The sequence below is a fragment of the Drosophila ananassae genome, chromosome 3L (assembly GCF_017639315.1).
Source record: "Drosophila ananassae strain 14024-0371.13 chromosome 3L, ASM1763931v2, whole genome shotgun sequence".
Taxonomy (NCBI): domain Eukaryota; kingdom Metazoa; phylum Arthropoda; class Insecta; order Diptera; family Drosophilidae; genus Drosophila; species Drosophila ananassae.
This window is the reverse complement of record NC_057929.1, coordinates 4,697,331-4,723,120: the sequence shown is the minus strand read 5'-3', so window position 1 is coordinate 4,723,120 and position 25,790 is coordinate 4,697,331. Positions and strand designations below refer to the sequence as shown.

The 25,790-nt window shown below is 41.2% G+C and overlaps 6 protein-coding genes and 1 long non-coding RNA gene across 22 annotated transcripts in view; 2 read left to right on the top strand and 5 right to left on the bottom strand.

The window, feature by feature from the left end:
• The window catches only part of LOC6495636 (sorbin and SH3 domain-containing protein 1), a 37,646-nt gene extending 31,803 nt beyond the window's left edge, over positions 1 to 5,843 (bottom strand). The window contains exons 1-3 of one of the 2 annotated variants that reach the window (XM_032450401.2): positions 5,634 to 5,843; positions 5,359 to 5,459; positions 5,204 to 5,283 (exon numbers count right to left, since the gene is read on the bottom strand). In XM_032450401.2, the coding sequence (XP_032306292.2) occupies positions 5,204 to 5,283; positions 5,359 to 5,459; positions 5,634 to 5,711 (259 nt within the window). In that variant the 5' untranslated portion in view covers positions 5,712 to 5,843. The remainder of the gene's footprint in view (positions 1 to 5,203; positions 5,284 to 5,358; positions 5,460 to 5,633) is intronic. The other variant, XM_014907904.3, reaches the window with a different exon arrangement.
• On the bottom strand, positions 5,540 to 9,533 carry LOC6495634. 2 transcript variants are annotated; one of them, XM_014907900.3, is made up of 4 exons: positions 9,299 to 9,533; positions 7,107 to 7,269; positions 6,740 to 7,046; positions 5,540 to 6,666 (listed from the first exon to the last, which is right to left on the bottom strand). In XM_014907900.3, exons 1-4 carry the CDS (start codon positions 9,398 to 9,400, stop codon positions 5,841 to 5,843), a joined length of 1,398 nt encoding a protein of 465 aa, XP_014763386.1. In that variant the 5' UTR covers positions 9,401 to 9,533; the 3' UTR covers positions 5,540 to 5,840. The 2 variants fall into 2 exon arrangements, with proteins under 2 accessions (XP_014763386.1, XP_001959267.1); XM_001959231.4 differs by lacking the exon at positions 9,299 to 9,533 and adding an exon at positions 7,351 to 8,563.
• Positions 9,534 to 11,287: 1,754 nt separating this feature from the next.
• On the top strand, positions 11,288 to 12,198 carry LOC116654719. The gene is made up of 2 exons (XR_004309894.2): positions 11,288 to 11,623; positions 11,683 to 12,198. It is a non-coding gene; the product is annotated as an uncharacterized LOC116654719 (long non-coding RNA).
• Positions 12,199 to 14,022: 1,824 nt separating this feature from the next.
• LOC6495633 (glycine-rich RNA-binding protein RZ1C) lies at positions 14,023 to 18,835 on the bottom strand. 5 transcript variants are annotated; one of them, XM_032451202.2, is made up of 5 exons: positions 17,975 to 18,819; positions 15,649 to 16,129; positions 15,480 to 15,588; positions 14,682 to 15,110; positions 14,023 to 14,484 (listed from the first exon to the last, which is right to left on the bottom strand). In XM_032451202.2, the coding sequence occupies exons 1-5, from the start codon at positions 17,990 to 17,992 to the stop codon at positions 14,268 to 14,270; spliced, it is 1,254 nt and encodes a 417-aa protein (XP_032307093.1). In that variant the 5' UTR covers positions 17,993 to 18,819; the 3' UTR covers positions 14,023 to 14,267. The 5 variants fall into 5 exon arrangements, with proteins under 5 accessions (XP_032307093.1, XP_032307094.1, XP_032307095.1 ...); XM_032451203.2 differs by having other exon boundaries at positions 15,522 to 15,588; positions 17,975 to 18,814; XM_044715455.1 differs by having other exon boundaries at positions 14,306 to 14,510; positions 17,975 to 18,835.
• A 227-nt stretch (positions 18,836 to 19,062) lies between these two features.
• LOC6495632 (chondroitin sulfate N-acetylgalactosaminyltransferase 1) lies at positions 19,063 to 24,493 on the bottom strand. The gene is made up of 5 exons (XM_001959229.4): positions 24,355 to 24,493; positions 20,466 to 21,512; positions 20,259 to 20,395; positions 19,899 to 20,201; positions 19,063 to 19,833 (listed from the first exon to the last, which is right to left on the bottom strand). The coding sequence occupies exons 2-5, from the start codon at positions 21,493 to 21,495 to the stop codon at positions 19,690 to 19,692; spliced, it is 1,614 nt and encodes a 537-aa protein (XP_001959265.1). The 5' UTR covers positions 21,496 to 21,512; positions 24,355 to 24,493; the 3' UTR covers positions 19,063 to 19,689.
• Positions 21,765 to 24,361, top strand: LOC6494989 (synaptobrevin). Of its 10 annotated transcripts, none has more exons than XM_044715457.1 (4): positions 21,765 to 21,919; positions 22,253 to 22,321; positions 22,859 to 23,193; positions 23,416 to 23,601. In XM_044715457.1, the coding sequence occupies exons 2-4, from the start codon at positions 22,275 to 22,277 to the stop codon at positions 23,430 to 23,432; spliced, it is 399 nt and encodes a 132-aa protein (XP_044571392.1). In that variant the 5' UTR covers positions 21,765 to 21,919; positions 22,253 to 22,274; the 3' UTR covers positions 23,433 to 23,601. The 10 variants fall into 10 exon arrangements, with proteins under 10 accessions (XP_044571392.1, XP_014763099.1, XP_044571393.1 ...); XM_014907613.3 differs by lacking the exon at positions 23,416 to 23,601 and adding an exon at positions 23,934 to 24,361 and having other exon boundaries at positions 21,766 to 21,919; XM_044715458.1 differs by having other exon boundaries at positions 21,766 to 21,919; positions 22,928 to 23,193.
• On the bottom strand, positions 24,395 to 25,709 carry LOC6495631. The gene is made up of 5 exons (XM_001959227.4): positions 25,509 to 25,709; positions 25,306 to 25,456; positions 25,103 to 25,249; positions 24,903 to 25,040; positions 24,395 to 24,839 (listed from the first exon to the last, which is right to left on the bottom strand). The coding sequence occupies exons 1-5, from the start codon at positions 25,619 to 25,621 to the stop codon at positions 24,648 to 24,650; spliced, it is 741 nt and encodes a 246-aa protein (XP_001959263.1). The 5' UTR covers positions 25,622 to 25,709; the 3' UTR covers positions 24,395 to 24,647.
• Between the last annotated feature and the right edge of the window lie 81 nt (positions 25,710 to 25,790).

The window sequence follows — 25,790 nt, the reverse complement described above, 5'->3', positions numbered from 1 at the left end:
GTGTTTTAAGCTTTCCAGCAAATGCAAATTTTCGAGTCTTATTTTAAGGTGTTATGTGAGGTATCTTGAAATCCAAAAGATACTTTGTTTACATGTCTTTCAAATGATTTCGTGTGTTGAGTTCTCTTTCCTTAAGTTCACAGTCGTGTAAACAAATTAAAATTATACAAAATTGTTTCCAAATTTGTAATACTTTTCACTATTTTCTTGAATTATAAAATGTAAAGTTTCATAAACAAAGGAATATTTTGAAAAGTGTGGGGTTTTGTTTCAGATTTTATAATTCATTTTTGCGTAAACATAAAATTGAATAAATTGTAAACAAATAGCTGGAAAATTGAATTTTATTTTTGAATATTTTTTGGAATATTTTTCTTCAAGTATTCACTGTAATATAATCACTAAATGTTAGTTCAAGTTTAACTTATCGTTCAACATACACGGGTGGGAATCAAATCAAGAGTAGCGATAAGGAATTCTGGACACAAAAATCTCAAAATTATGTTTATCAATATTTGTTCAAGCTTTTCGCTTAATGATTTATTTGGGAACTTGAACTGCAAACAATGAATATAATATTATATAACCGAAACAGTTCGTTGCTAAATAACAAATTCACGCTAATTGCATTGTCAAAAATTCTATATTCGTTGGTTCTATTTGTTTGCGTCGTCTTTTCAGATACTGAATCACAATTCAATACTAAACTTTGTTTGGCGATGTCGTTGCCAAAATGCCGCGACAATAACAAAAGGCCAGCCAGCCAGGCCAGCAGCTGTGTCAGCTGAGCGGCGGCAAAACGGCTTTATAGCGACAGATAGCCGCGACGAAACACAAAAATTATCATAATGAAATAATGGCCAGGCCAGCCAAGACATGGTTAGACAGTTTTTGGAAAGGTTCGGTTGGGGTCGAGCTGCGGGGGCGCTACCAAAAAAACCAAACATGACACCATCACTCGCTCGCATTAAGTTACCAATTTCGAAGGTGTATATTAGACTAAATTAGCCAAAAAAGGAGAACAGAAGGCGAAGTAGGCTTTTAGTTCTTTATTGCTTTTTGTGGAATTAGCATTTTTGGCACTTTTAGTTTTAATTGTTTGTGAATCTTATGGCTTAAGGTGCATCCTCTACAAACCAAATTTGTATTTAAAATACGCCTAAAAGTAGACTTCGTTTGCTAAGAAAACCAAGCCACAACTGACCTTGTTTATAAATATTACACTTTTTCAAAAACTTTTAAATAAAGTATCAACTAAAACCACACCCCTTTTATAAATCCCATTCAAATCAACATTAATTTCATTTTTTTGTAACCCAAAACCAAACTTTAAAGCCACGTCCCGGCCTGGCCAACGATCGATATCATTCATTTATGTTTCATGGCACATTAATGCGACAAAAGCCATTAAAATTGATACCCGACAAATAAATTGAGTGTTGTTTCCCCCGCCCAGACCCCACCGCACTGGTCACTTCCCACACAGGTAACCCGAAACCGCAAAAATTCAAACCAAAAAACCCAAAAGGGCCTCCATTGTAATGCCAAGGAGTGTTTCCCCATGTCGATGACCGGACGCCATTGAGTCACTGCCGAACCGAAGGCGATAATTTCGTTAAATTGTGTACAAATTATATGGAGAACCTCTTGAGACAATGAACAGCTGCTAGTTAAAAATTAAATGTCCCATTATCTAGGTCGCCTTTCTTTTATAATCGATTCAAGTCAAAACAAAGAACTTGTCAACTATTCCAGTTCGAGGACATATCAATTCTAACTTTTTAATGAGAGCCTATATACTAGCATTGCTTTGGTAATTTTTCAAAAATTTATTATGGTTTTTGTAGAGTCGCAATCGCACTCTTTCCCTCTCAGACTTTTAGTGTCTTTTTATCGCTTTTAGCAATTGACAGTAAAAATTTCCTAGTGTTGGTTTCATTTATTTTTGTTTTTACTTTTTTTTTTTTGTATTTGCCAACGAGGAGCCAAGAGGGCAAACACAAATTTTGAATTTTCGCCAGCTAGAGGGGCTTATCAAAAATTGTTATTGTGTCGACGTCGTCGTGGAACGGTAAACAAAAGTAGAATAATAATAGTACATGGAAACGGTTGGCTATTTGCAATGGCTTTCTTTCTGCTTCAATGCCAGAGAGCGATAGAAGAATGCCGAATAGAAATTATAATTAATCATGAACGCGATCTGGGTGTGCCCAAGTGCCCAAGTGCCCAATTGAATTATGAACTCAACTTTCAGGGGCAGCCAGATCCCGGTTGAAAATTAATTTCTATAAATTCTAATTTTACAATTAAATCAAACCGAAATTCTGGCTTCATTTGCATGCCAAACACACACTCACAGATACAAAGATACACTCTACATAGTTATATGGCATCCGGTCATTAGAGACTTAATTGAACTATGACCATAGAGAGGAAAAAGGGTTGCACTGTATAATTTAAAACGAATTAAAATCACATATATGCACAAACTTTATATAGTATATATTTATATATAGATTTGTGCCATTTTTGGTGTATTATTATCAACCAGACAGCATAGACAATAATTAACCCAAATTGGGTCTGCATTCGGTCTGCCTATCAGTTGAATTTTAAATTGGAAACCGATAAACCGATTGATTTAAATAGTTAATGAAGCCACTAAGGTATGACAATTGATTATTCCATTGGGGTATAGGTATTCGCTTTGGTTTGTGGGTCAAAACCTTCTTGGCCCACTAACACACAGGCAGAAGCACAGAATAACTTTTCAAAAACGGGCGCCAAACTCAATCTCTGAACGGATTTTTCGTTTTAGGGGAGAGACAATTGGCTTAGACTATTTCGGGTAACTCACTTTGTAAGTGCTGTTGCCTGACTTTTAATATATAATTTTTTGCACAACTCAACGGTGTGCTAATTCATTTCACGCGACCGTTTTAACTGTTTACGCTTTTGGGTTCTGTTGCCACTGAACTTGACGATCACCGCCCGCGAAAAGAACCGATAGATCGAAAGATAGATACGAATATATAGATGGATTTTCGCTCACGACTTGACTTGGCAAAACTTCTATAGTAACTAAATCGCTTGGGGCCTACGGTATCGAATAACACAAACACACAAAAAAGCAAAAAGCAAGCCAGCAGCAAACAAGCAGAATGGCAGAGCAGCGGCAGAGAGCAAGAGTCGCCTGTTGATTAGTGCGACGCTGGTGCCTGACTTGTTGCTGCTCCTCTGCCTCTGCCTCAGTCGCAGTCTCTGTTCTGCCGGCGCAGGCAGAGATGCCAGCGTCGACAACGACGACGTCGAGTGGTGGGTGCGGACTGGTCCCCAATGTTTGCAGTGGATGTGATGTTGTTGTTGTAGCCGGCTTAGAGCCGTGACTTGTTGATGTTTTGCCATTGTGATGCTCAGTAATAGTATCTGATGGGTATTTGGGTTTCCAAGGAGGTTGGTTCTAAGGAGGATTTAAAATTTAGGCACTATATATTACTATAATCTATACTTGAGTTGTCAGAATAAGACTTCCCATAGAGATATCTAAAAAAGTATCTGATGTATCTATATGATGAAAAAAGTATCTGAACATCGAGAAATTACAAAATTTATTTAAAGATTTTAACTAAGTTCTATACATAACATCTATCAAGTTTTCCCTTATATTTTTTAACTAATATATAGAGTTTTTTTATCCCCAAAATTAGTTAAACCTCATAGTTGGTTCTATAAGATATTAGTATAAAAACCCATAAATCCTTCAAATTTCCAGCGTAAATATCATTTTTCGAAATATATCTTCGTACTATCTTTAAAATCTATCTATAAAACGGACATAGATACTTCCCCCCAAAATAAAATACAGTTACAGGGTAACTCACTGCCCTTATAACTATACTAAATTTTAGTTGTCGTCGACGTCGTTTTTCCGTTTTGCGTTCCGCGTTCGGCTGAGCACGGACCACAGATCCGATATTTTTCAAATTTGTATGCATAAATTCACACACAAATGCACAGCGAGGGTCGGAGGGTCAGTTCTGGGCAAGAGTGGGGGTGCCATTGGGAATGGGACTGGCGATGTGGTGGAGGAAGGCGATGGAGGTGGAGGTGGCAAGGCCTGGGACTGGGCCTGGCCAGCAAAACAGAACAAAAGAATCCAATCATTGACAGTGCATTGTGCCGCAGCATGTGCGCATCTGGTTTAGGGCCGGAGAGGCTGGAGAGCCGGAGAATTGGAGCTGCAACTGCGACTGTGACTCACACACACACTGACGAACTAGCAGCGGATGGGTGGCTGGGAGATGGGGGGCAGGACGGGGTCGACATGAACAGACAGATGTCTGGAGTGGAGACAGTCGATGAATGAGGATGACGATATTGCGGGTGGCCGTGGGGCGATCAAGGAGTTCCAGTAGGCTTACTTTTATTTTATTTCAAGAGAGGGAAGTTTGGTAAAAATTTAAGTGTATAGCTTTCCTAAGACTCTTTTGCTTAAATATTTTAATTAATAAATTACAAATAAATAAAACTAGTAATGGAATTAAATCCAACCCTCTAATACCCATCCCTTCCTTTATTAATTCAACCTTTAACTTCCGTAGCTGCCCTCTCTCTCTCTTATGTAGACTATATTTTTTATGTTTTGCCGGCTTAGGCTTAGGCCCTGACCACCCTCCTCCAGTACCCTCCAATACCCTCCCACCACCACGGCCTGTCACACTCCCCCATAAACACATAATACCAGCGTCATTGTCATCGGCGTGGCGTTCGCGTCGTCAAGCTCCAACGGGCCAGTGGCAGGGGCGGAGGCAAGAGTCCCATTAGAGGGATGGAAAGGGGTTCACTTCGAGGCGGTTTGGCATGCACTTTAGTTATTATATTCCCAATGCTGTTCCGCTGTTCTGGACTCTAGTCATTAAACCGTTTATGGTTTGTTGGCGTTTATGCGTTGGCAGAGTTTACGAAGTGCAATGTCACTAATGTCATGGTCTCTAGGGCATTCTTAAGTTTACTAAAACAATTAGGGAAAGTAATCACGGTTCTGATTTCGTTTTAGGCTAATTAAAAATCTCAAGGGAGTTGCAGGTGTCATGCGAATAAAACACCACTTGTTAGACAATGGGGCATGAGTATGGACGCGAGGTATTTACGGTGATCCGGGATTAAAATAGCATGCCGCTGGCGAGAGAGAGCTCTGACTCACCTGTTGTGCCATTCCCCACGAGCTGGCGGCCTTCGAAGGGTGTTCCGCACTTCCGGCAGGCATCCGGCTTGCTCGCTGCACTAAAAAAACGGGCGGAAATAATGGGGAAGTTCTCACCCGGAGCGATATGAACCATTTGGGGGTTGGGAGCTCACCTGCTTAGGGCCAAAATCAAAGGACCCCGCTCCCGCTGAGCCTGGAGGACGCGGAGCAGCTGGGTGTCGTTCAGCGGGACATCCTTCAACCGCAACGATGACTAATGGAGGGGTCGGGAGTGGAAGTGGATTCGAGGATGCGAGGTGGAAAATAGAGAACCAGAAAGCAAAACAATTCGGATTACATCACAAGTCACTTAAAGCACAATTTATTACGGCATAACACTTAGAGAGGAACAGCTAGCTAGATTAGGACTTAGGCTAATTTGTCGTACACTCTTGGTCACTTTCGGAGCCGGAGTGGCAGGATCCGCCGGCTCCTTGGATTTTCGCAGCGAGCAGAACTTCAGCATGTCGTCGGGCAAAGGCCACGCACTCAACTGAAGAAGAGATCTCTGTGTTGGTTATTATGTTTTTTGGGGGCGTCACCCTCGAGGCAGAGATAGAGATACAGATACCCCATAAACAGAAACAGATGGAGGCTACGCCAGCTCACAGATGCCCCGGCGATCCATGAAGACCTCCAGGCACGTGTTGTCCACACGATCGAAGAGCAGCGAACCGAATCTCCGGGCCGTGTAGTCCACGATCAGAACCATTTTGCAGTTGATGCATTTGTCGCGGTAGTGGAACAACAGACCCACCGTCGGATGGACCACGTGGTCCGCATACCCGGGTGCGGAACGGTAGACCTGATGGTTGCCCATCTCCACAATGGCCCGGGCATTAACCACCACCTTGCTGCGGACGTGGGCGGGCATGACCTCCAGGGTGCGCTTCACCTTCGACTGAGTGTAGAGCAGACGGTTGAGGACGTGGGCGGGGGCGTTGAAGGTGTCGTTGCTGTCCCGGCGATGGAAGAAGACGTTCCGGAAGACGAAGCCGGCAGTTCGACCCTCATCGCACTGGCGCAGATAGTCCGCGAGGGAGTTGTGCTTCAGCGGCATCATCACTTCGTCCAGGTCCACCACTGCCGCATACCGGTAGTTGTCCACCACGTTCGCCCGGTAGACGCAGTCATTAAATTGCGCCACAATGCCGGCATAGTGCAGATCCTGGAGATGGGCACCCACATTCCATTCGAACACGTCGGCCAGTCCCTTGCGGTGGTAGTACTCCAGGACACGACGCACATCCTCGCTGGCCTCCAAATAGTAGAAGTAGAAGTGGCTGGCGCCCTGCAGCCGATACATCTCCACGAACTCCACCAGACGCAGCACATTGGAGTAGTTGTCCTGGACAGGACCCACACAAACGGAGATGGTGGGTCGGGATTTAGAAAACAGATCCGTCATGTTGCGGGGGTAACTAAAGGATATTCCAATTAATCGTGATTCCTTGGGATTCCTTCAATTAAGAAGGAATCAATTAAGAAACCCACCTGATCTGCACAAAGGTGGGACTGAGGTGACTCAATCTATTGGAGGAGTAGGTCAGCGCCACAGCCTGGGGCAGACGCAGTGGATCCCGACGGGAGGCATGCAGTGGACACATGATGCTCCAGGCGGCGAAGGTGTTGTTGTGAACCTCGTGCATGGCTCCCGCCTCCTCAGCCACGATCTCCTGGCTGGTGAAGTCCGCAAAGCGCACAATGCAGCTCAAGGAGTAGTCACGAAGGCGCTCCGGCAGCACAGCGAAAATGCGCAAGGATCCTATGGTGATTTGTTCCTCATCCAAGCGAACACTTCCTGTAAAGGATATGTATTATAAATTATAAAGTTTCTTTAAATAGTCCTTCCGTTTCTCACCTACAATATCCGTCCTGACATCAAAGTAGGCCGAGTAGATCTCATGCCGGAGGGAGGCGTTTCCAATCCTGCGCCAACTATTGGAGTAGTCCCAGTGAGGATTTGGTTTCTCAAAGGGGAGCTGGCGCTGGGTTTTGGCCAAGTCCTCACGCAGTCGTTCATTCTGCAATTAGGAATAATAGGATGATAGTTTTAGTAAAGAGAAACCAAGGGATCCCTCAAGGACTCCACGCCCCACACTCACAAGGCTCGAGCTCATGGAGATGTAGACCAGGATGAGCATGGCGGTGGCCACCAGGCCGGAGAGCATGAAGTACACATACTGAAAGCGGTTCTCCTGGGCGGCCAACATTTCACCCAAAAGTCGATCCTCTCCTCAGGAATCGCCGACAGCAACTAAAAACTGTTTATTTATTTCTAGCCTTATTGTTGAGCGTTGCGTGGGCGTCGACAGCGACAGTGACGGCGGCAGCGACTGCGATTGCGGCAGCGAGACTGCGATTGGGGCAGCAACGTCTCCACTCGGGTGTCGCGGTGTCCGCGAGTCTCAAATCCAAGCCACAAGCTCGGGCCAACCCCAAAGGCACCTCCTGTTGCTTATTTGCTTAGCGCCGTTCTTGATGGCCGGCCATCGATTAGCGATAGCACGCGGGCTTGTTGTTGCAGGTATGTCTTCTGCTTTGGGGGCGACCCTTCAGTGTCATCACCACACCGCAAAATACTGGCCACCACTCCTGCCAGCCAGTCACTGTCAGGTGTCTACAGGAACTACTTTGTTACGAGGGTAACTCAATTATATCCTGATTTGATTAACTTTTTAGTTACAGGTTAGAGCCTCTGCAGGATGGATATTTTATATTTAAACCAAATGGAAGTGATTACTTTTTTACTTTAATTTTTAAAGGCAAAATATCAGTCATAAGTATTATCTTCATTTTTTTTGTTAATTTTTATTTTTTATTGTGAATTATATTTTCTTCTTGTGTATGCCCTCGGCATTCTTTGGCCCTGTCTCTTCCACTGACCCACCTAACCGCAAGTTCACTTGACGCCCCACAATACGCAAATAATTATGGCTCACACACACATAGACACACACAGACACAGTCACACACTTTGCCACAAAGAGGCGCCGGCGGAGGAGTTTGGGAGGATTGGGGAAGACACTTTCCCGCTTTTCTCCAGGACGCGTATGCAACAAGTTAATCAACGCACGCCTCGCATCAAACTGGCGCCTCTGTCCATGGACGCTGTCATCAAATGGCGGGGCAGCCTTGGAGCAGAGCAGCAGCAGCGCTGTGGCAGCGCAGTAGCCGAGCAGGGGCGCCGCCTCGACGAGAGGGGGAGGCCCTTGTAAGAGGCCGTACTCCATGGTGGGTGGCGGTGGGGTTGATGGCTTGGGGTTAGATGGAATGGGGCCGGTGGCTGAGGACTTAATAAATTGTACGTTTGTCTCTCGATTGGAGTGTCCATGTCTGGGTGAGTCAGCGTCGCCTTTTCCAAGCTATTTTTAAGTAAATATACGGCCAACATCCTCCACTTTTATTATTGAAAATGAAAATATATCAATTATATATAGGCACATGCCAGCATACATACAGGCATCCGAATATCTTTTATTCGGACACATGTTTATGTATAATTGCCACATTTAATACATTTGTCTTGGCCAGTTTGGGGCAGGGACTGGGGAAAAGGCGATGACCACTTGATGCTTCATTTAAATAAGTTTGGGGACAGTGGAATGCCACCTTTCAAAAAACCTTTTCTTAGACTTGGTACTTGGAACTAGTCATTATACATTGTAATCATAGTAATTTATACTTTCTTATAGTTTTTATTTAACATTTTTATTTTATATTCTATCTAATATATTTTAATAAATTTGTAAAACCCATAGATATGTTACAATGTTAATTGATTACCAAACTATTTTCCAAACCACTTAATTTACTCAATATATTAAATTTTAAGCCACTTCTAACCCCATCTATCCCACTGTGCCAAGCCATTCCCCCACGTTATTTTCCCCATCAAAACAAAAATATTTGTCTAGCTTTTCCTTTCGTTTTACGATACTCAAAGGCGAAATATTAATTATTCAAACCATTAAATACTTTAAAGAGGTCCGGATGTCTTCTTGACAACGAATATTTGTTTCTAATTGAATGCAGCCAATTTGTCTCACTCACTTGTAGGAATTTATAGCCGACGAGAAGAAATATATAGACGAGAAACACCAGAAAGGCGATATGCGTCACCCTGGGACGCAGCCAGTAGGAAATCCGTCGCATTTTCCGTAAATAATGGTGGAAAATGCCGGTAACTGACACGAACTTAACTAGAAAGTGAGTAAAAATAAACTAAACTCTGCGGAATGAAGTGCTCCCACTGATATGCGAGTGGGTTCCTTATCTGTTATGGACTCATTGATAAGGTGCACTATCGCCAAAAATACTACCACCCTAGAGGTGGAGAGCCCTCGCCGAAACCGATTTCTTTGATAGTTTTTTGGAGAGTTTCCTATACGGAGAATCAAGGTGTAACTGCGACTCTATCTCTATTTTTGGAAACAAGACAATCATAATTCTTCGGGAAACGAATGAAATATGCCCTTTGAAGCATATAAAATTAACATCTTATTGTTCTACAACATCTCCAAATAATATGCCTTTTTTGGAATTTAAACCTTTTTGAGACGATACTTTTCAAAAATAGTTGTACTATATATATCATTATATTGGAAGTACAAACTGGACTCCAGCGATGGCTATATCTTGGCCAATTTTCATCCGATTCTCGAGGGGCATACCTTAAACGTTTTGTGGATCGATTCTCCATAAATCTGCATCAAAATCTGACAACAAAATATTTTTTCAATTTTTTGTCAATTTTTTCTGATGGGTTCCCTTTAAAATGTTGAAAATGCATGGAGACCCCAATATGACCCACTGCGAAGGCCATATCTTGGCCAATTTTCATCCGATTCTCGAGCGGAGTATCTTAAACGATTTGTAGATCGATTCTCCATAAATCTGCATCAAAATCTGAGAACAAAATATTTTTTCAATTTTTTGTCAATTTTCCTGATGGGGACCCTTCAAAATGTTGAAAATGCATGGAGACCCCAATGTGACCCACTGCGAAGACTATATCTTGGCCAATTTGCATCTGATTCTCGAGCGGAATAATTTAAACGATTTTTGGATCGATTCTCCATAAATCTGCATCAAAATCTGAGAATTTTCCTGATGGGGACCCTTCAAAATGTTGAAAATGCATGGAGACCCCAATATGACCCACTGCGAAGGCCATATCTTGGCCAATTTTCATCCGATTCTCGAGCGGAATACCTTAAACGATTTGTGGATCGATTCTCCATAAATCTGCATCAAAATCTGAGAACAAAATATTTTTTCAATTTTTTGTCAATTTTTCTGATGGGTCCCCTTCAAAATGTTGAAAATGCATGGAGACCCCAATATGACCCACTGCGAAGGCCATATCTTGGCCAATTTTCATCCGATTGGATGAATTGGATATTATTTGACCCAGTAGAGTTGTTCCCATAATACTTCTAGAGTCCCGTGCGAGCCCACCCGCCTCAAGGATACCCTTGCAGCTGCACCTTGGGACTTTAAAGCGCCCGCATATGGCCAGTAGCAAAAATCATGTTTAATTGATGATCCCACAAGAGTCCTAAATGAAATTAAATGCAACCAGCATAAATCGATCTGTATGATATAAATGTACGAACCAGTAGCTGGCAAACTGACACAGGAGCCAAAAAATCCACCCTAATGGTTGCCCTGCCCCAGCCCCTATACACTTTCTTTGTTATCATTTCTTGTTGCGAACTGTTGTGAAATGCTCTGGGTGAACACCTTTCGGGGAGATTTTCGCCACAGGATCTAAGAAAATTACCAGGAGCGTGAGAAAACGAACGGGAAAAATCTTGACTAATTATTATGCACTCAACTGGTAGTCGTAGATCATGTCGGATCGGTTCCCACAAAGCAGAGTCGCGTTAACTGGGGGTGACCTAACCCGAATCCAACCCTCCACCAGTGCCGCGAAGAAAACAAAGATACCGGGGACATACCAGCATAAAAATGAAATAAACATTTTCAATTGAATTCATGTTTCTTGAAGCTAACCCTCGTTTTGTTATTTTCATGGCCCAACAGCACGCACCCCAACCGGGTTCCCACTATCCAGAAAATTCCAGGGTTCCCGGGCTCCTGGGTTCCCCTTCTGCCGGCACGCCTGCGTCATGCGAAAGTATTTTCAATGGTATTGTGTTTTTGGTGGTGGATTACTCTCGAAGAGTATAAAACCCCGATCGGATCGGCATTACAGCACAGTTCTGTTCAAGAAACTATCGAGTGAAGTCACCAGGCTCGTAGATCAGAGCTGAGCCGCCACTTTATGTGGCGGCCTTAGCCGTTAACTAAAGTTGTGTTTATTAAAAAAAAGCTAAAAAGTATATCACACCTTCTTCCCGTTTTGGTGATCTTGTAAGTAAGATAAAAGTGAAAAATTTAATTGCAAAGCTGAAGATTCGTGTCATTTACAGGATCCCAGGGGCACAATAAAAAAATTTACAGTGCTGCTGACGATCATAAAAATTTTCAGAAATCAGCAACAGGATACGATTTGAAAACTGATCAAAAACAAGATAAATATTTTTTTCAAAACTTGAACCAAACACTAAGAGATATTTCGAATCAAAACAGATTTTATTATTTCATCAAGACTTCAAGAGATCTGCTGAAAAATCCTTCAAAAAATGGGTTTGTGTATCATCACGCCCGAAATACGACAATAGCAGAACATAATACTAATAAATCCTATAAAAACCATCAGACACACCAGAAAACAAAATGTAGTTGTGACATCTAAATGGTATTATTGTTACAATGACAATAATTTAACTGAAATTTCAAACTTACATCATATAAAAGCAAACAGACTTTCAAAAACAAAACATAACATCAATAGAAAAAAACTAATTTTGAAAAAAGTCTTCTTTTGAAAAAGAAAATCCAAAAACAAACATCAAGGACCTTACCCAAGGATGTCACGAGGATGTCAAGAGATCGTACTTCCTGAAATTGTATCACACAGTTTCTAAAACCCTTAAATTAAATTTTAGTTTCAAATATTTTTGTGCCTTTTTAGTTTTGCTATTATTTTAGTTTTTGTTGCTGTTTTTTTGTTAAATGGTTTTGAGATAAATTTGTTGGTTTAACAATATCCTTGACGAAGGTTTCCAAATTAAATTTAAACTATAAATTCAAGAAAAGATCATTAGGAAAGTTTCATCAACGTATATTGCCAATAGCAATGCTGTTTTTGTTAAAAAATAATTGTTTTGTTCATGAGGTTCCTTGAGCTTTTTCAATTTAATTTTTTTGTTTGCAAATTGGTTTGATTAATTGTGTATTTATATTTCTTTTGTTTTATTATTATTTATATTTTTAAAAGAATTTTTTTCACAGTATTACCTTTTTATTTATGCCTTGGTTTATTTAACAAAATTGAATTTCGTTAATTTCGTTTATAATTTTGATTCGTTATGAATTTGTTTAAGTTAAATTTGTTTAAAATGTGGTTTCTTTTTAAGTATTTTTTTCACAGATTTTTTTAATTTGAAACTCCTTATTTGGATTTCTAAAATATTTATGATTTACTGTTAAGTTCTTCTTATGAATTGGTAAGTACTTTTTTGTTTATAATTAATTATTTTCTTTTCAATTCACGTTTTTTTGTATATTTGTATTATCTCAATAATTTATTTTATTATTTTTCTTTTCACATAATTTATATTTTATTACGCATTTTCTGTGATCTATATTTTAAACATTTGTGCTATTTTCTTTGATTTTGATTTTTAATTTTCTGTGTTTTTGTTTCATAATTCTGTTACTTCATTTATGGAAAACTATATTCTTTGAAAACTATTTTTTTGATCAATTGACCCCTTTTAATATGATTTAATTATATTCAATACTTCTGATATATTTTTGTTAAACATTTTTGCATTTCATTTCTCTATATTTTTTTTAATTTTCGATTTATTTCGATGTTCTTTAATATAATTGAACGTTTTCGCATTGAGTTATTTTTTAAAATTTAAAATTTTCTGTTTATTCTTTAATTTTTGTTATACATATTTATTTTCACTGTGTTTTTTCAGATATTATTATTATTTTTGTATAATTTACGTAATTATTTATCAAATTATTATTAATAATTTTAAGTTTAATAATTTTTTTATTTATATGTATATACTTCATTTTTACATTTTATATTTGTTACACAATTTTTCTTCTCATATTTAGTTTTTTTGTTCAATATTTTATAAAAATCTTTTGTATTTAAATTTTTTCTTCATTTCACTTTATTATTTCATTATTTAAAATTCTTCATATTATTTAATTATTATAATTTCTTATATTTTTAATCCGTGATTATATGTTTGTAGACTGCCTTAATTTTAATACCTTTTTATGCGTTTAACTAGTCATATTAGTTTATTATTTTTAGGCATTTGATTTTCGTTTAATTTATTATAAATTTCATTTTAAATTTTTTTTTAAATATATTCGTTATTTATTTTCTTTTTTAACTTTTGATTTCGAATTTTACGATTTACCTAATCCATTTTATTTCCCTTAGTTTTATTTGTTTGTTTTGTATCTTGATTTTGAAATATTGTTTCTATTTGTTTGGTTTTTATATTTTAGCTCAGGTTCTCTCATAGGAAAGTATGTTGAAAAAATAATAATGATGAAAAATGTACGAACTTATTTTTAAGAATTGAAGAATAAAACAATAAAACATACAGTACATTCCATAAAAATATACTTTCTTTGTTTCCAAAATTTCCCCAAAAACCACAAGAATCGAAGAGTTATGAGGATCTTTGAAGTTTATTTTTTAAGCAAAGCTGTGCCGCACACATAAATAGTTTCTTTGGAGACTTAGCTTACGAATTACACATAAATACGGATGGAAGGTTAAACTAAGCTATGCCACGCCCACCGGCTTGGCCCGGCCGCTATCCCAGCCGCTGCACCGCATCTTCTGGTTCCAGGAGTCGTGATTCGATTTCCGTCATTTTCAGAACCAGTTCCGTATCAGTTTCCGGTGCAAGCTCTACTGCTCAGCAGTGCCGGAACTTCCCTCGGCGGCTGTCTGGGCAGCGGGAATTGGCATGCTCTGGCCACCAGCACCACCATTAGTACCACCACCTCCACCCACACCACCACCGGCTGGGTTCGCCGGCTTTCCAGGGCCATCCGACGAGGAGTCCGAGTCCCGTTCCAGTAGATAGCTGACGCCTAGAGGACGTGGTCGGCCACCATAGGAAGAGCTATAAGGGGCGACAAGAGGGCAAGCCTAACTTAATGCCGAGACTGATTCCGGAACCGAATCCGTGTGAGGAATTCAATATGAGACACAATCAGGAATTTCAAAAGATTTTCAGACAGAGAAAGCCCTTTCAAATTCCAGTATTTACAAACGCTGTAACGTGTTGCTGTTGCAGGGGCAACACCCACTGCAACTTACCTCTGTGCATCCCTATCCCTGTCCCGATCCCGACTGCCGCCGCTGCCGCTGCCTCCGTTGCCGTTGCTGCTGACGCTGTTGGAGCTACTGCTGCTGCCCCCGCCGCTGCTGCTGCCCTTGCCGCTGACCTTGTCCTGATCCCGGTCTCGGTCGCGATCTCCCAGGTACGTCCAGCCACCGCCCTCGGAGCCGAGGACATTGGTGTGTCCCGGGATGCGAGAGCTGTCACTGCCGATGGCCGAGGACGTGACCTTGGAGTAACCGGCACCAGCATAAGGACAATTTCCGGAGATGCGGCCGCAGGGCGTGGACAGCGAGTTTGAGGGGCGATTGTAGGCGTAACCGGAGCCCCGGTTTCTCATATCGCCATCGTCCTCATCGGTGGCAAAGTAATAGCCACGTCCGGAGTTATCGAAGCCAGACTGACCTCTGATGGCGCGAAAGCGGAAACGGAAGCGGTGGTCGAGTTGGCGAGCGGGAGCCCATGGGGCGGATACGGGATATTTCGTTCGGAAAGTAGTGAGTGCGGGTTTTGCAGTGCATTTGAGTATTTCGGGTAACATTTTGGTTTGGCAGCCAGTGAAGCATCCGTAGTGTCCACAGTGTTGATGTTGTTGTTGTGGTGGTGTGGTGTGTATTTTGATGTTGTAGTTGTTGTTGTTTTGGTTTTGTATGCAATTAGAAAGTAAAAACAGGAAATAATTCATTGATGGAAAGTGACAAAATACAGGGAAAACAACAAGAATATGTACAGAATATGTATGTATGCGAAAGAAAAGAAAGAGAACAGAAGGATACCTGTAGGTCTCATCCCAAGGACGATAGTTGCGAAAATCATACCTGGAGTAGTAGCGGTCGTAGGGATCATAGCGATCGTAGCCGGAACGAGAGCGGTCGTAGTACCGATCTATAAATAAAAGGATATCATTTTAAGGATATATTACTTAACAAGCTAAGCTATACTAACCCCTAGACGAACCTTCACTATAGCGATCGGTGTAGTATCGATCTCGGTTATCGTAGCCATAGCCGCGCTCCCTGTCGTAGGATCCATAGGCCGAGGGACGCCTGTATTCGTCGTAGCCCCGACCCTCGTACCGGTCGTAGGTCCTTGGGGTATACCGATCATCGTAGTACCGATAACGGTCATAATACCTGTCGTAGTCACGATCCCGACTGCTGCCGCGATCCTCGTACCCGGAATAATACCAGGAACTACCGCGAGAATCGTCTCCGGTTCGGCTGGAGTATCCGCCGTAATAACGATCCCGATCACGATCCTCGTAGCAGCGTACACAGCGCGACTGCCGGCTCTTGCCACGCAGGACCGAGTCCAGGACTCCCACACCCGCGGTGGCCACTTGCCGATCCTTGGAGTCCACACTGGACCTAGCCTCGGGTCCGGTCACCGCCGCTCGCACACAGACGAGCAGGGCTAAGAAGGGCAACTGATAAAAAATAGATTTAATAAATAACAAGTGGATTAAAAATTTACATTCTATATCTTCAGATATTTTATAATTTTAGGATTTACTCAATAGATGTATTTGATTTTAATTAAAGCCCATTTATGAAGTTTTCAGGTCATGACAGTTCAATAACTTAAATTCTCATAGATGGTATCCAATAGATTACATTCTGATTGTAATAAAAATAAAAGGTAATTGTCTGAATGGAAAGCAGAAAGCGATCGCCATTAACCGATTGGTTTTAATTGCCTCCGAATGGGGCCTATTGCAATCGACTGGCAGGCCTCATATCGCACGGTTCGGCAACCAACTGGGCCAAAATAGAGTAATGTGGCAGCATCAGCCTCCGATCGTAATTGAGGAGGCACAAAGCCGGTGCTCTCCTCCCCATTTGATAGCCACTAAAATAGTGGTAAAATGGACGACAAACACTGTGGCCAGTCGGCGTGAAATATGATCAGGTACCCCACTGATTATGCAATGGATTTCTGGCCAAAAGCCGGGCCAGAAGTTGAAGTCGAAGCTCCACATGATAGTGCTAGAGTCCGGGTACCCAAATAGCATTGACATCATTTCGGAGCATGGCTCATGGTTGCATGAATCAGATTTGGATTGGAATCATAACTCCAGTGGCATATGGTTAGATTTCTGAATGGCCAGACCGGCCCGAAGAGAGTTAATCATGGAAAATATTTAGCTAGCTGCCCGCCACGCTTTGTTAGCCAAGCATCAGGAACAACTTCCGGCCAGGCCATTGGTGTTGAATTTGGCTTTAATTCTGGCTTACGGCTATAGCGATGGCGATGGATCGACGTGACTTGTCACTGACTCTGGCCAACTTCATTAGAATAATTATATTTCCAGTGAGTACCGTCACATATGTAGTTACTATATGAATGTGGATATGAATGTATTGTTTTGATGACCGAGGGTCGTTGCCGTCGAAATAATATGAATGACTTTCTGTTTTTTGTTTTTGGGGTTTTCCAAATTGAATTTATGTTTTTTTCTTTAGTCTTTTCCATAATTTACATAACATGTGTCTGGTAATATTTTTGGGGTTGCATAACTTGTTCTACAAAAGAGTTACACAATTTCGAGGCCATGTTATGGATTATGTGAATATTTAAATTGTTCATAATCATTGTTGATAAGATTATACAATAATAGTTAAATATATCCCTAAGGCTTTAGTTTCAATATTTGTATGGGTCTTTCCGATATAAGAGTTTTTAGATATGAAATAATAATAGCCTTAAAAGTCCTTATCACAAATTGGCAAAAAAAACTATTGGTTCTCATAGAAAAATATAGAAACCTCTTTATTTCAAAAACTTATCTTAACCTTGAAACATATTCCTTAAAAAAACTCCCATCCTTGAAATATTCTAAAATTCAAGCCTCTGAAGTCTTGTTATCCATTTAGTTTCAAAGGTTTTTCAATATATCAGATATTGTTCGCCGCCAGAAATCTTCTTTGCTAGGATGTTTATTTTATAATCAAGATCAATTTTATCAGGTTTCTTAATTCAACTCAAAAAAAGGCTTATTAGTTTTATAAATAAAAACTAAACGTCTAAAAAATGGACCACATTATGACAACTAGAATGTTACACATATTTCAATTACGAATTCTTAACGAATGTTTTAAGCTTTGAACGCCTATTAATGGGATATGGGGATTTGAAATATTAATGGGATATATTTTATTTGAAACTTATATTCTTCTCAATAAAAGATTGTATAACTTCTCTAATATCTTTAATCTTTAAACTCTCTTTAATAATCTTTTATCTACAAAAATCCGTGGACCTCAGGACTCACCAACATAAAAGCTCTCATAGCTACACCGCCTCACTTCGTTCCACCGAATTGAACACAAATAAATCACCGGCACGCGTTGCGGCTCTATAATATTGTTTCCTTGGTTTTTTGGCTAAAATATCAAAAATATCCTTGCACAATTTTCGCGACGAGTTGAAAGCTTCTCAGACGGGTGTTAGACCGCGAATGATCTGCCCGGGGCGGATGGCGCCGTATTTATTTGAACTCCAACCCGAACTTCATTCTGGCCGAGGCGAGAGCACTGAACCGCGATCCCAGCCCCGGCCCCGGATCATCGTGGCTATTAGAGGTGGTGCCTGGTGGTTGAGTGGCTGTGGTTGATGGCTGTGGTTCGCTGGCATTTGTGGCAGCTAAGGTGTTGGCACTTGGATTCCCATTTTTGTTTTGTTTTCTGGGGCTGGTGCTGGGGCTGGGTCGACGATTTGTCACTTCGCCTGTTCCAGCACCTTGGGGTTCCGCTCTCGTTTCATGGTCAGTTTGGCTTTCGGAGAATGACAGGAGGATGTGCTGAAAAAAACGCCTTGGATTATTTCATCGGGCTAGGGGACTAATTATGCGTCTGTCTATTGCGTAATGCCCCAGAGAACACTCCTGTGAAATTATCGCAGATTATTCGGTTCTTATTCGGAGCTTCCCAACCTGTGACTCAGAAGAATAAGTCTCGGAATCAGCATGAGATTACCATTTCCACTTCAAAGTCGAGCAAAAGACCCTACAGAGCTTACATAATCCCCGACCGTGACCATGAAAAGGCTTTCCACCTGAAGAAGTCCCAAAAAAGCTCTGTATTTTTGGATACTCTTTGGAAACTAATAAAGAAAGCTATATAGAATAATATATAGAAAGCAATTTCTTTTTATATTCTTCTTTTTTATCCTAAATTTGTAGATCATGGTGGATGGATGTTGAACTGAAAGATGGCAGTTGGCGCCATGGTATCCACCATGGATTACCTTCTTGGTCGGCACGCTCACTGAACCCCGAGCGGAGGTCGTTGGCTTCATCCGTAAAACAAACTACTTAAAATACATAAAAATAAAAGAAAAAAACAGAAACCAGGCGACAAGTTTAATTAAACGATTTAATTTAGTTGTTACAAAGCGCGCCACAGTCTGGCAGATATGGTAGGCTTAGTAAGAGATACTGATTCGATATGATAAATATATATATTTTCTTGGGCTCTACAGATTGCATCTAATTCACTTCATGGAAGAACAATTTGTGATGTGTTGTGATGTGTATGTGTCGGTTTGTGGCACTGTCGAGGGCGCAACAAGATCAACAATTAAGCTACTTCAACGATTCTGCTAAATACAAGTTATTGTCTCGAATTGTACATACTTTTAGGTTATATATAGTATGTGATTATGTTTCTGTGACAAAATGGTAGTGTTTAAAGTTTTTATCTCCAATGGAAACTGAATTTAACTAAATTTATTAAACAACAAATGTATGAATTTAACTTTTCTTTTATCACAAATGTTTTTATACCCTATCTAAACAAAGTCTTTCTAAACAAAATAAAAAACATATTCTCATTTAAATAATGTTTTTGAAATTGAACAACCTTTTCAACCTAACTAAATGAATTAATTTTAGAAAATTACTACCATTTTCTTGACAAATGCATAATCATATGTTGGCCTAAACCAGAGTAGCCGAATCTGTAAGGATACATGAAGGATATACAAGTATCACAAGTTCAACTTGGCCGCATGGGCAGCAGCTATGTCATCCCGAAAGGCCAAAAAGCCAAGCTGGGCATGAGAGGCTTCATTCAGAGCTCTGGATCGGATGCAGGCCCGATACTGATCCGCAGTCAGTGAACTGGCACAGATCTAAAAATAAAATCCAAAAGACTGTTAACCCCAATTCTCAATATAATATAATATATTCATAATACCTTTATGTGCCAGCGATGAAAGATACCTGGATCGGTGGCACGTATAATTTTGATTTTGGAGCGGACATATTTTCGATATAGCATTACATCCTCGCCGCCCCAGCCGACTATTTCCTCCTCATCGAAGCCTCGAACTTGCAGGAAGTTCGAGCGGTACTGACACGTCATTCCATAGCCAAAGTCCCGCCAGAACCCAGTGTCCCTGGAGATCACCAGCTGCTCCTCTTCGCTGGGCAGCGGCTTTCCTTGCAATGAATACACCACATGCGGATTGTAGAGGCTAAAGACAACAGGATAGTAGACCTAAAACAGGAAAGTTAAGCTAAAATTCTTTTAAGTCATCTTTCCCTTATTATTTACCTTCTTTCCAGAAGCTGTATTCCATCTACAGCGCTCTAGGAATCTGGTCGTAAACATAATATCCACATCGCACATAAAAAGCAGGACATCCTCTCCAGCGGGCTTCACATGCTCCGCACCAATTCTCAGAGCTTTGGCTGTTTGGATTAATAAATTTTATTTTATTTTAGACTAATACTTTAATAAATAAATAGTTTTTATAGTTACCTCTACTAAATGTCTCATTAAGGGCTAGAAGTTCTGTTCTTTTCGACCGACTGACCATTCGACGGGCCTGGTCAAGACCGTTGTCTCCAAAATACACCACAATGAGCTCCAGGCGGCGATCCTCCAACTTGGCAAACATGTGCAAGAAGTTGAGAAAACTGTGCAGCCTTCCGGCCAAGGGCAGTATCACATGGATCACGGGAGGACTGGATTGGGCGGCATCCAAAGCCGGGGTCAGCTCCGACAGCTGAACGGTTTGCAGAGGAGCGAAAGGGCGCATGACCAGCGCCCTCCGCACCGGGCTCGCCTGATTCTTTACGCTTTGGAAATAGAGCTCGTACTGGGTGCCAGTTGTGGGCTCATTGCGGTAGATGCCCTCGACGAAGTCGTCCAAAGTGTACTTGATCACATCGGTGGGTGACCCCGCCACGGCTCCCTTGGCTCTAATCTTGGCCGAATGATTCCGGTTCAGGCTCTCCAGTGCCTTGTTCACAGCCTCGATGAGATCGCGCCGCCGGTAGCCAATGGGTTTCTCCACCACCCGCTTTCCCAGGCCCAAGTCGATGGGGTATACCCGGGTGAACGTGAAATGGTTATAGGGCACCAGTTCATATTCGTTATTCAGCGGCAGTCCGTGAAGAATCTCAGCGGCACCAACCTGCTTTCGAATATAACTGCTGCAGTCGTAGTGGTGCGACAGTGGGGCAGAGGGTGGACCAACTGTGGTCTCCACCAGCTGGAGGCTGCCGTTGGACAACTTTCCATTATTGTGGCTAGTATGGTTGTTCTTCAGAAAAAGAATTTGCGTACGTAGGGCAAGAACTTCATGTTTAAGCCTTTCGATTTCCGCTTCTCTTTCGCTTAAGGCGTAACTAAAGCCGCTGGCTTCGCTTGGATTGCTGGCCTGTGTTTCCCGCGTGGTCAACTCGTCAAATCCGCATTTGGTGAGAACCACTATGGATGCGACAGACACCAGGGCGAACAGCAGTAGCAGGCGAATCAGCAACTTGGACACCAGCGAGTTATGCATTTTCCATAGTTATTTTACTGAAAGAAATCATTTTAAAAAAGCGTTAGAAAGTTAAGCGGTCTGGCAACTCTTAAGCATAGTGGTTTTTCAACACTAGCAGTTTAAATACGATAAAACAGTTGAATATGATAACATTTTAAATAATGCGAGTAAAAAAACAAATAAAATAAATATTTCTTAATGTTACAATGGTATGTATTATATTTTTAGACATTTTTAAAGAGTCAAATGTTTAAAACTTATTTAAAAAATATCGATATCTTTACCGTCCGATATTTGAAAAAAGTGATATTGCGATAGGCACAGATGTCGATTGTTGTCATCTGATATATTTATAACTCCTGAACGAAAAATTGTGCTACACGAAGCAAATTTCCCTTGGAAAATCAAGTATACAGCAGCATTCTAGAGGTAGAGAGTCAAGGTGAGCATTGAGGGTGGTGGGTGGTGAGCCAAAGGGCGCTACGGCCAAAGGGCAGGCGTTGTAAACAGTGTGTGTTGGCACGGCGGCATGCAACAAGTCTTTTTTTCGTACGTCGCTTGGTGATGGCATTTTTCTAAATGGAGTGATTCATACACCGAATAGATAAGGTGTGTGCCGTTTTGTTTTCTTTCTTTTACTATTATTATTTGGTGGGTCCAATAATCTCGAGGCTGGAGTACATATGTGTGTTTTAGTGTGTGCTAGAAATTGCACTCAATTGCCTGCGCAGCTACAAATCAGCGAATAATGGCCTTTCTTTGATACTCTTTCTAGCAGCAACAAGCCCACATTCACAATGGAGAACAACGAAGCCCCCTCCCCATCCGGATCCAATGTGAACGAGTAAGTGGAAAACCATCGAATCAACAGGCTCAGCGCACAAACGCCAGGAAAAACATCATACATATGTACATACATATGTATCTGTCTCGTGACGTCACCGGCTCTGATTGCCCGGAAATCGAATTGGAAAGAAAGTTTCCTGAACTATGGAATACCCTTGCAAGGCACTAGAGTTTATTAGCAGTAGGGTTTCTTTATCAGGCAGTGTTCTGGCCTAGTTAGTTTATATTTAAATTCCAAACATTGCTGCTTAAACAGCTGTTTGATAATCTAAGTCATTAGAAAAATTCCTAAGCCATGACAGTAGGATGACCCAGCAGAAATGAGTTTGTTTTAATTAAAGCAGAATGTATAATATTATATACTCTTACTCACTTTTCCAACCTGTATACTGCGATAGAATAGAAAGTTCTACAAGCAAGGGTATCTATGTTCCCCTGTACCCTCTAGTTTTTGTGCGTTGATTGCCGAGCTGATCGGTTTCCTCACATTTTAGCTCATGTAAGCATCCCCCACCACACATATAATATTATTCAGTTTTCCCATACTTCCGCCACCACCGAACAACAACAACTTCCAACCGAACCAATACGGGGACCATCACAGCAACAACAATGCAGCCCAGAAGCGACTGCAGCAGACGCAGGCCAAGGTGGACGAGGTGGTCGGGATCATGCGGGTGAATGTGGAGAAGGTGCTGGAGCGGGACCAGAAACTCTCGGAGCTGGGAGAACGAGCCGACCAACTGGAGCAGGGCGCCTCGCAGTTCGAACAGCAGGCCGGAAAACTGAAGCGCAAACAGTGGTGGGCCAACATGAAAATGATGATCATCCTAGGCGTGATTGCCGTAGTGCTGCTCATCATCGTCCTGGGTAAGATGCTTATGCCTTTGCTTCGGCTTCTGCTTTTGGGGCTTCTTCTGGTTGTGGTTTTTCTTCTCAGAGTAGCTAGGTGGCTGGTCTTGTTATTACAACTAAAACATATCTCTCAGCTCTTGCTCAATCTGCGGTTTCGGCACTCCTACTGCGACTAACCCAATAAGAGATAATCCCTCTCGTACTGATTACAAATCGTGAATTTCTGTTTACTTCCAGTGTCGCTTTTCAATTAAACCCTTACATACACCCAAAAAAATACAAAAAGCAATCCGTTTTCCATACAACAAAGTTAAGGTTCTGATTTAAAAATAAACAACACGCTTAAGAGTGTGTTTCGGGCTCCTACTGCATACATATATACGCATTATTGTATAAAAAATTATATAATATGTTTTAAGCTAAGCAACTCCAAAACTCGAAAGGTAATTGTTGTTCTTGTATCTGTTCTAAGTGTTAATTATCATATTTGTTTAGTCTATAATGTCTAAAGATTAGAGGCATCTTGTGTGTTTGTAATTGGGAGGTTTTTGTGGGTTTCTGTTTGCAGAGAGTTGTGACTCTTTTGCAAATAAAGATAGGAATGAAATACTTGCTATAATTTTATTCAAAATTTAGTTAAAAATGTAAAAGCCTTTACAAAAGTGCTCCAGGAAGAATTTTTATCAGCAAGACTTCAAAGAAATCCCTTTTTAAACTCATCAAAGAACTAATATTATCCTTTTCTATCCTTTTAGTGTCCGTTTGGCCATCTAGCAGTAGCAGCGGAGGTGGTGGAGCTAAGGCCGTTACCGAGGCGCCTCACTAGGTGCCCCCAGAAGACAAGGAGGACAGGATTGGGGCAACCACACAGATACGGAACAGGAACCTATGGACCAAACCTATGTATATCTGGAACGGGAACCAAGCAGCATTAGCTTTTGGCCTTATCGCACAACACAGAGAGGGTGGAGAGAATCATAATGAAAATTTAACTAAAAATCGCGTCTAACATATATTTAACCAGAATGTAATTATTAAAACTTAATGTTAAACCAAACAATTTCACGTATTGTAGCCGAGACCAGAGGTCCGTGTGTATGTTTATGCAAATGTACAATTATATATATATATACTTGTATTTCTTAAAATTGTAACAAAAAAAGTGTATGTGCCCACCCTTTAACCAGTCCTGGGGAATCTGTTGAAGCTTCTTGGGAACAGTTCACAACGCAAGCCATTTATTTGCATTCTGCGACACCACAATTAAACGATGTGTGTGCCAAGAAAACAGTATCGATTTTCCGGTTAACCGAATTAAACAGCACCACTTGCACAGAAGAGTAACCCCAACGACGAACCAGATTGGGAGCGCGGCACCAAGCAACTGTTCTGGCCAGGACAACAGGAGCATTCTAGCCAGCTGTTCCGATAGTTGGCGCATGCCCGCCTCGTCCACTAGCGATGTGCGTCTAAAATATTATGTTCAAGGCCATGGCATCCCAGTTAACGAATTTCAAAAGACAAGACAATGTCCACACATAGCTCATGCACAGAGTATAGCAGTTCAGGTAGTATAGTTGGCCAATGAAGATGTAGTCTGAGACTATGTACTCGCGGTAGAAGTAATGCCTCCTTATGGAGGCGGCGAATATGACTATAAACTGTGGGGGAAAGTATGAATTTGATTAGGAATCTATAAGATATAAAATAGATCTTTGTTATACCACATTAGAGATCATTGTGCAGACTAGCATGAGGCACAGCTCGAAGCCGGTACGCTTCATTCCCGCACAAACTATGATCCCAAAGCAGGTGAGGGCATAGATCTGTTCGCTCCGCAGAATTGCTCTCAGGCGGGAGGTCTAGGTGGGTGGATAGTGGTCTGAAAAATATATCCTCTATAGCTAATCCCCTAATAACTCACGAAACAGCCCTTTCGGTATTTGGAAGCTACATTTCCATAGATCCAACCAATCAGCATCATCAGGTAAGTCAGGATAATGGAAATGATAATGCACAAGTAAGTGGGATTGCGAGTCGGCTTCATGATCGCTACGGTTGTGGCTTCAAACTAGGTTGGAAATATTAAATATTTAGGTATTTGGGATTATGGATCCAACCACTCACTGTCAAAAACCCAGCTAGGAATCGCACATACCAGGGTTTCTTGACAAGGATGTGGTAGAAGAACCCGTATAGTTGGATTGAGAAGAAGCTTATGAAGAAGGTCCCAAGGCTGATGTAGACGTGTTTAATCGTAACTAAATTCAAATAATCGCTGAAACGATGATCAAATTAGAGTTCTGGAAAGGAGATAAGTCGATACTAACAGTTCCACACAAGCCAATACCTGGAGCTGGCCAATGATCAGCAGTCCAATGGTCACTCCATAGGTAAGACATACCAGATTCTTTTTTTTTGGCGGTGGGGCTTCGGGAAACATTTTGAAATATAATTTTTAGACTTTTCAAAATTGAAGATTCTTGAAAATGGTGTCAGTTTTGTATGTGTACTAAGATTATATTTCATTGGAACTAATCTTATCCAGTTGATTCTTGAGGAATAAGAAGACAGAGCTCCAGAACAGACAGAATCCAAAGATTTAAGAAGAA

Excerpts from the sequence above, each read along its gene's own strand:
- LOC6495634 (XM_001959231.4), bottom strand. The coding sequence starts at position 7,458 with ATGTTGGCCGCCCAGGAGAACCGCTTTCAGTATGTGTACTTCATGCTC. Across the intron at positions 7,270-7,350 it reads TCTCCATGAGCTCGAGCCTT|AATGAACGACTGCGTGAGGA; the intron begins GTGAGTGTGGGG and ends TCCTAATTGCAG. Across the intron at positions 7,047-7,106 it reads TGTCAGGACGGATATTGTAG|GAAGTGTTCGCTTGGATGAG; the intron begins GTGAGAAACGGA and ends TATCCTTTACAG.
- LOC6495633 (XM_032451202.2), bottom strand. Across the intron at positions 15,589-15,648 it reads TAGTGAAGGTTCGTCTAGGG|ATCGGTACTACGACCGCTCT; the intron begins GTTAGTATAGCT and ends TTTTATTTATAG. Across the intron at positions 15,111-15,479 it reads CCTTGGGATGAGACCTACAG|AGGTCAGTCTGGCTTCGATA; the intron begins GTATCCTTCTGT and ends TCGCGCCATCAG.
- LOC6495632 (XM_001959229.4), bottom strand. The coding sequence starts at position 21,495 with ATGCATAACTCGCTGGTGTCCAAGTTGCTGATTCGCCTGCTACTGCTG. Across the intron at positions 20,202-20,258 it reads ATACAGCTTCTGGAAAGAAG|GTCTACTATCCTGTTGTCTT; the intron begins GTAAATAATAAG and ends TTCCTGTTTTAG. Across the intron at positions 19,834-19,898 it reads TTCATCGCTGGCACATAAAG|ATCTGTGCCAGTTCACTGAC; the intron begins GTATTATGAATA and ends TTTTATTTTTAG.
- LOC6494989 (XM_014907613.3), top strand. The coding sequence starts at position 22,275 with ATGGAGAACAACGAAGCCCCCTCCCCATCCGGATCCAATGTGAACGA. Across the intron at positions 22,322-22,858 it reads TCCGGATCCAATGTGAACGA|TTTTCCCATACTTCCGCCAC; the intron begins GTAAGTGGAAAA and ends AATATTATTCAG. Across the intron at positions 23,194-23,933 it reads GCTGCTCATCATCGTCCTGG|TGTCCGTTTGGCCATCTAGC; the intron begins GTAAGATGCTTA and ends CTATCCTTTTAG.
- LOC6495631 (XM_001959227.4), bottom strand. The coding sequence starts at position 25,621 with ATGTTTCCCGAAGCCCCACCGCCAAAAAAAAAGAATCTGGTATGTCTT. Across the intron at positions 25,250-25,305 it reads TCCTAGCTGGGTTTTTGACA|TTTGAAGCCACAACCGTAGC; the intron begins GTGAGTGGTTGG and ends TTTCCAACCTAG. Across the intron at positions 25,041-25,102 it reads AATACCGAAAGGGCTGTTTC|ACCTCCCGCCTGAGAGCAAT; the intron begins GTGAGTTATTAG and ends CCACCCACCTAG.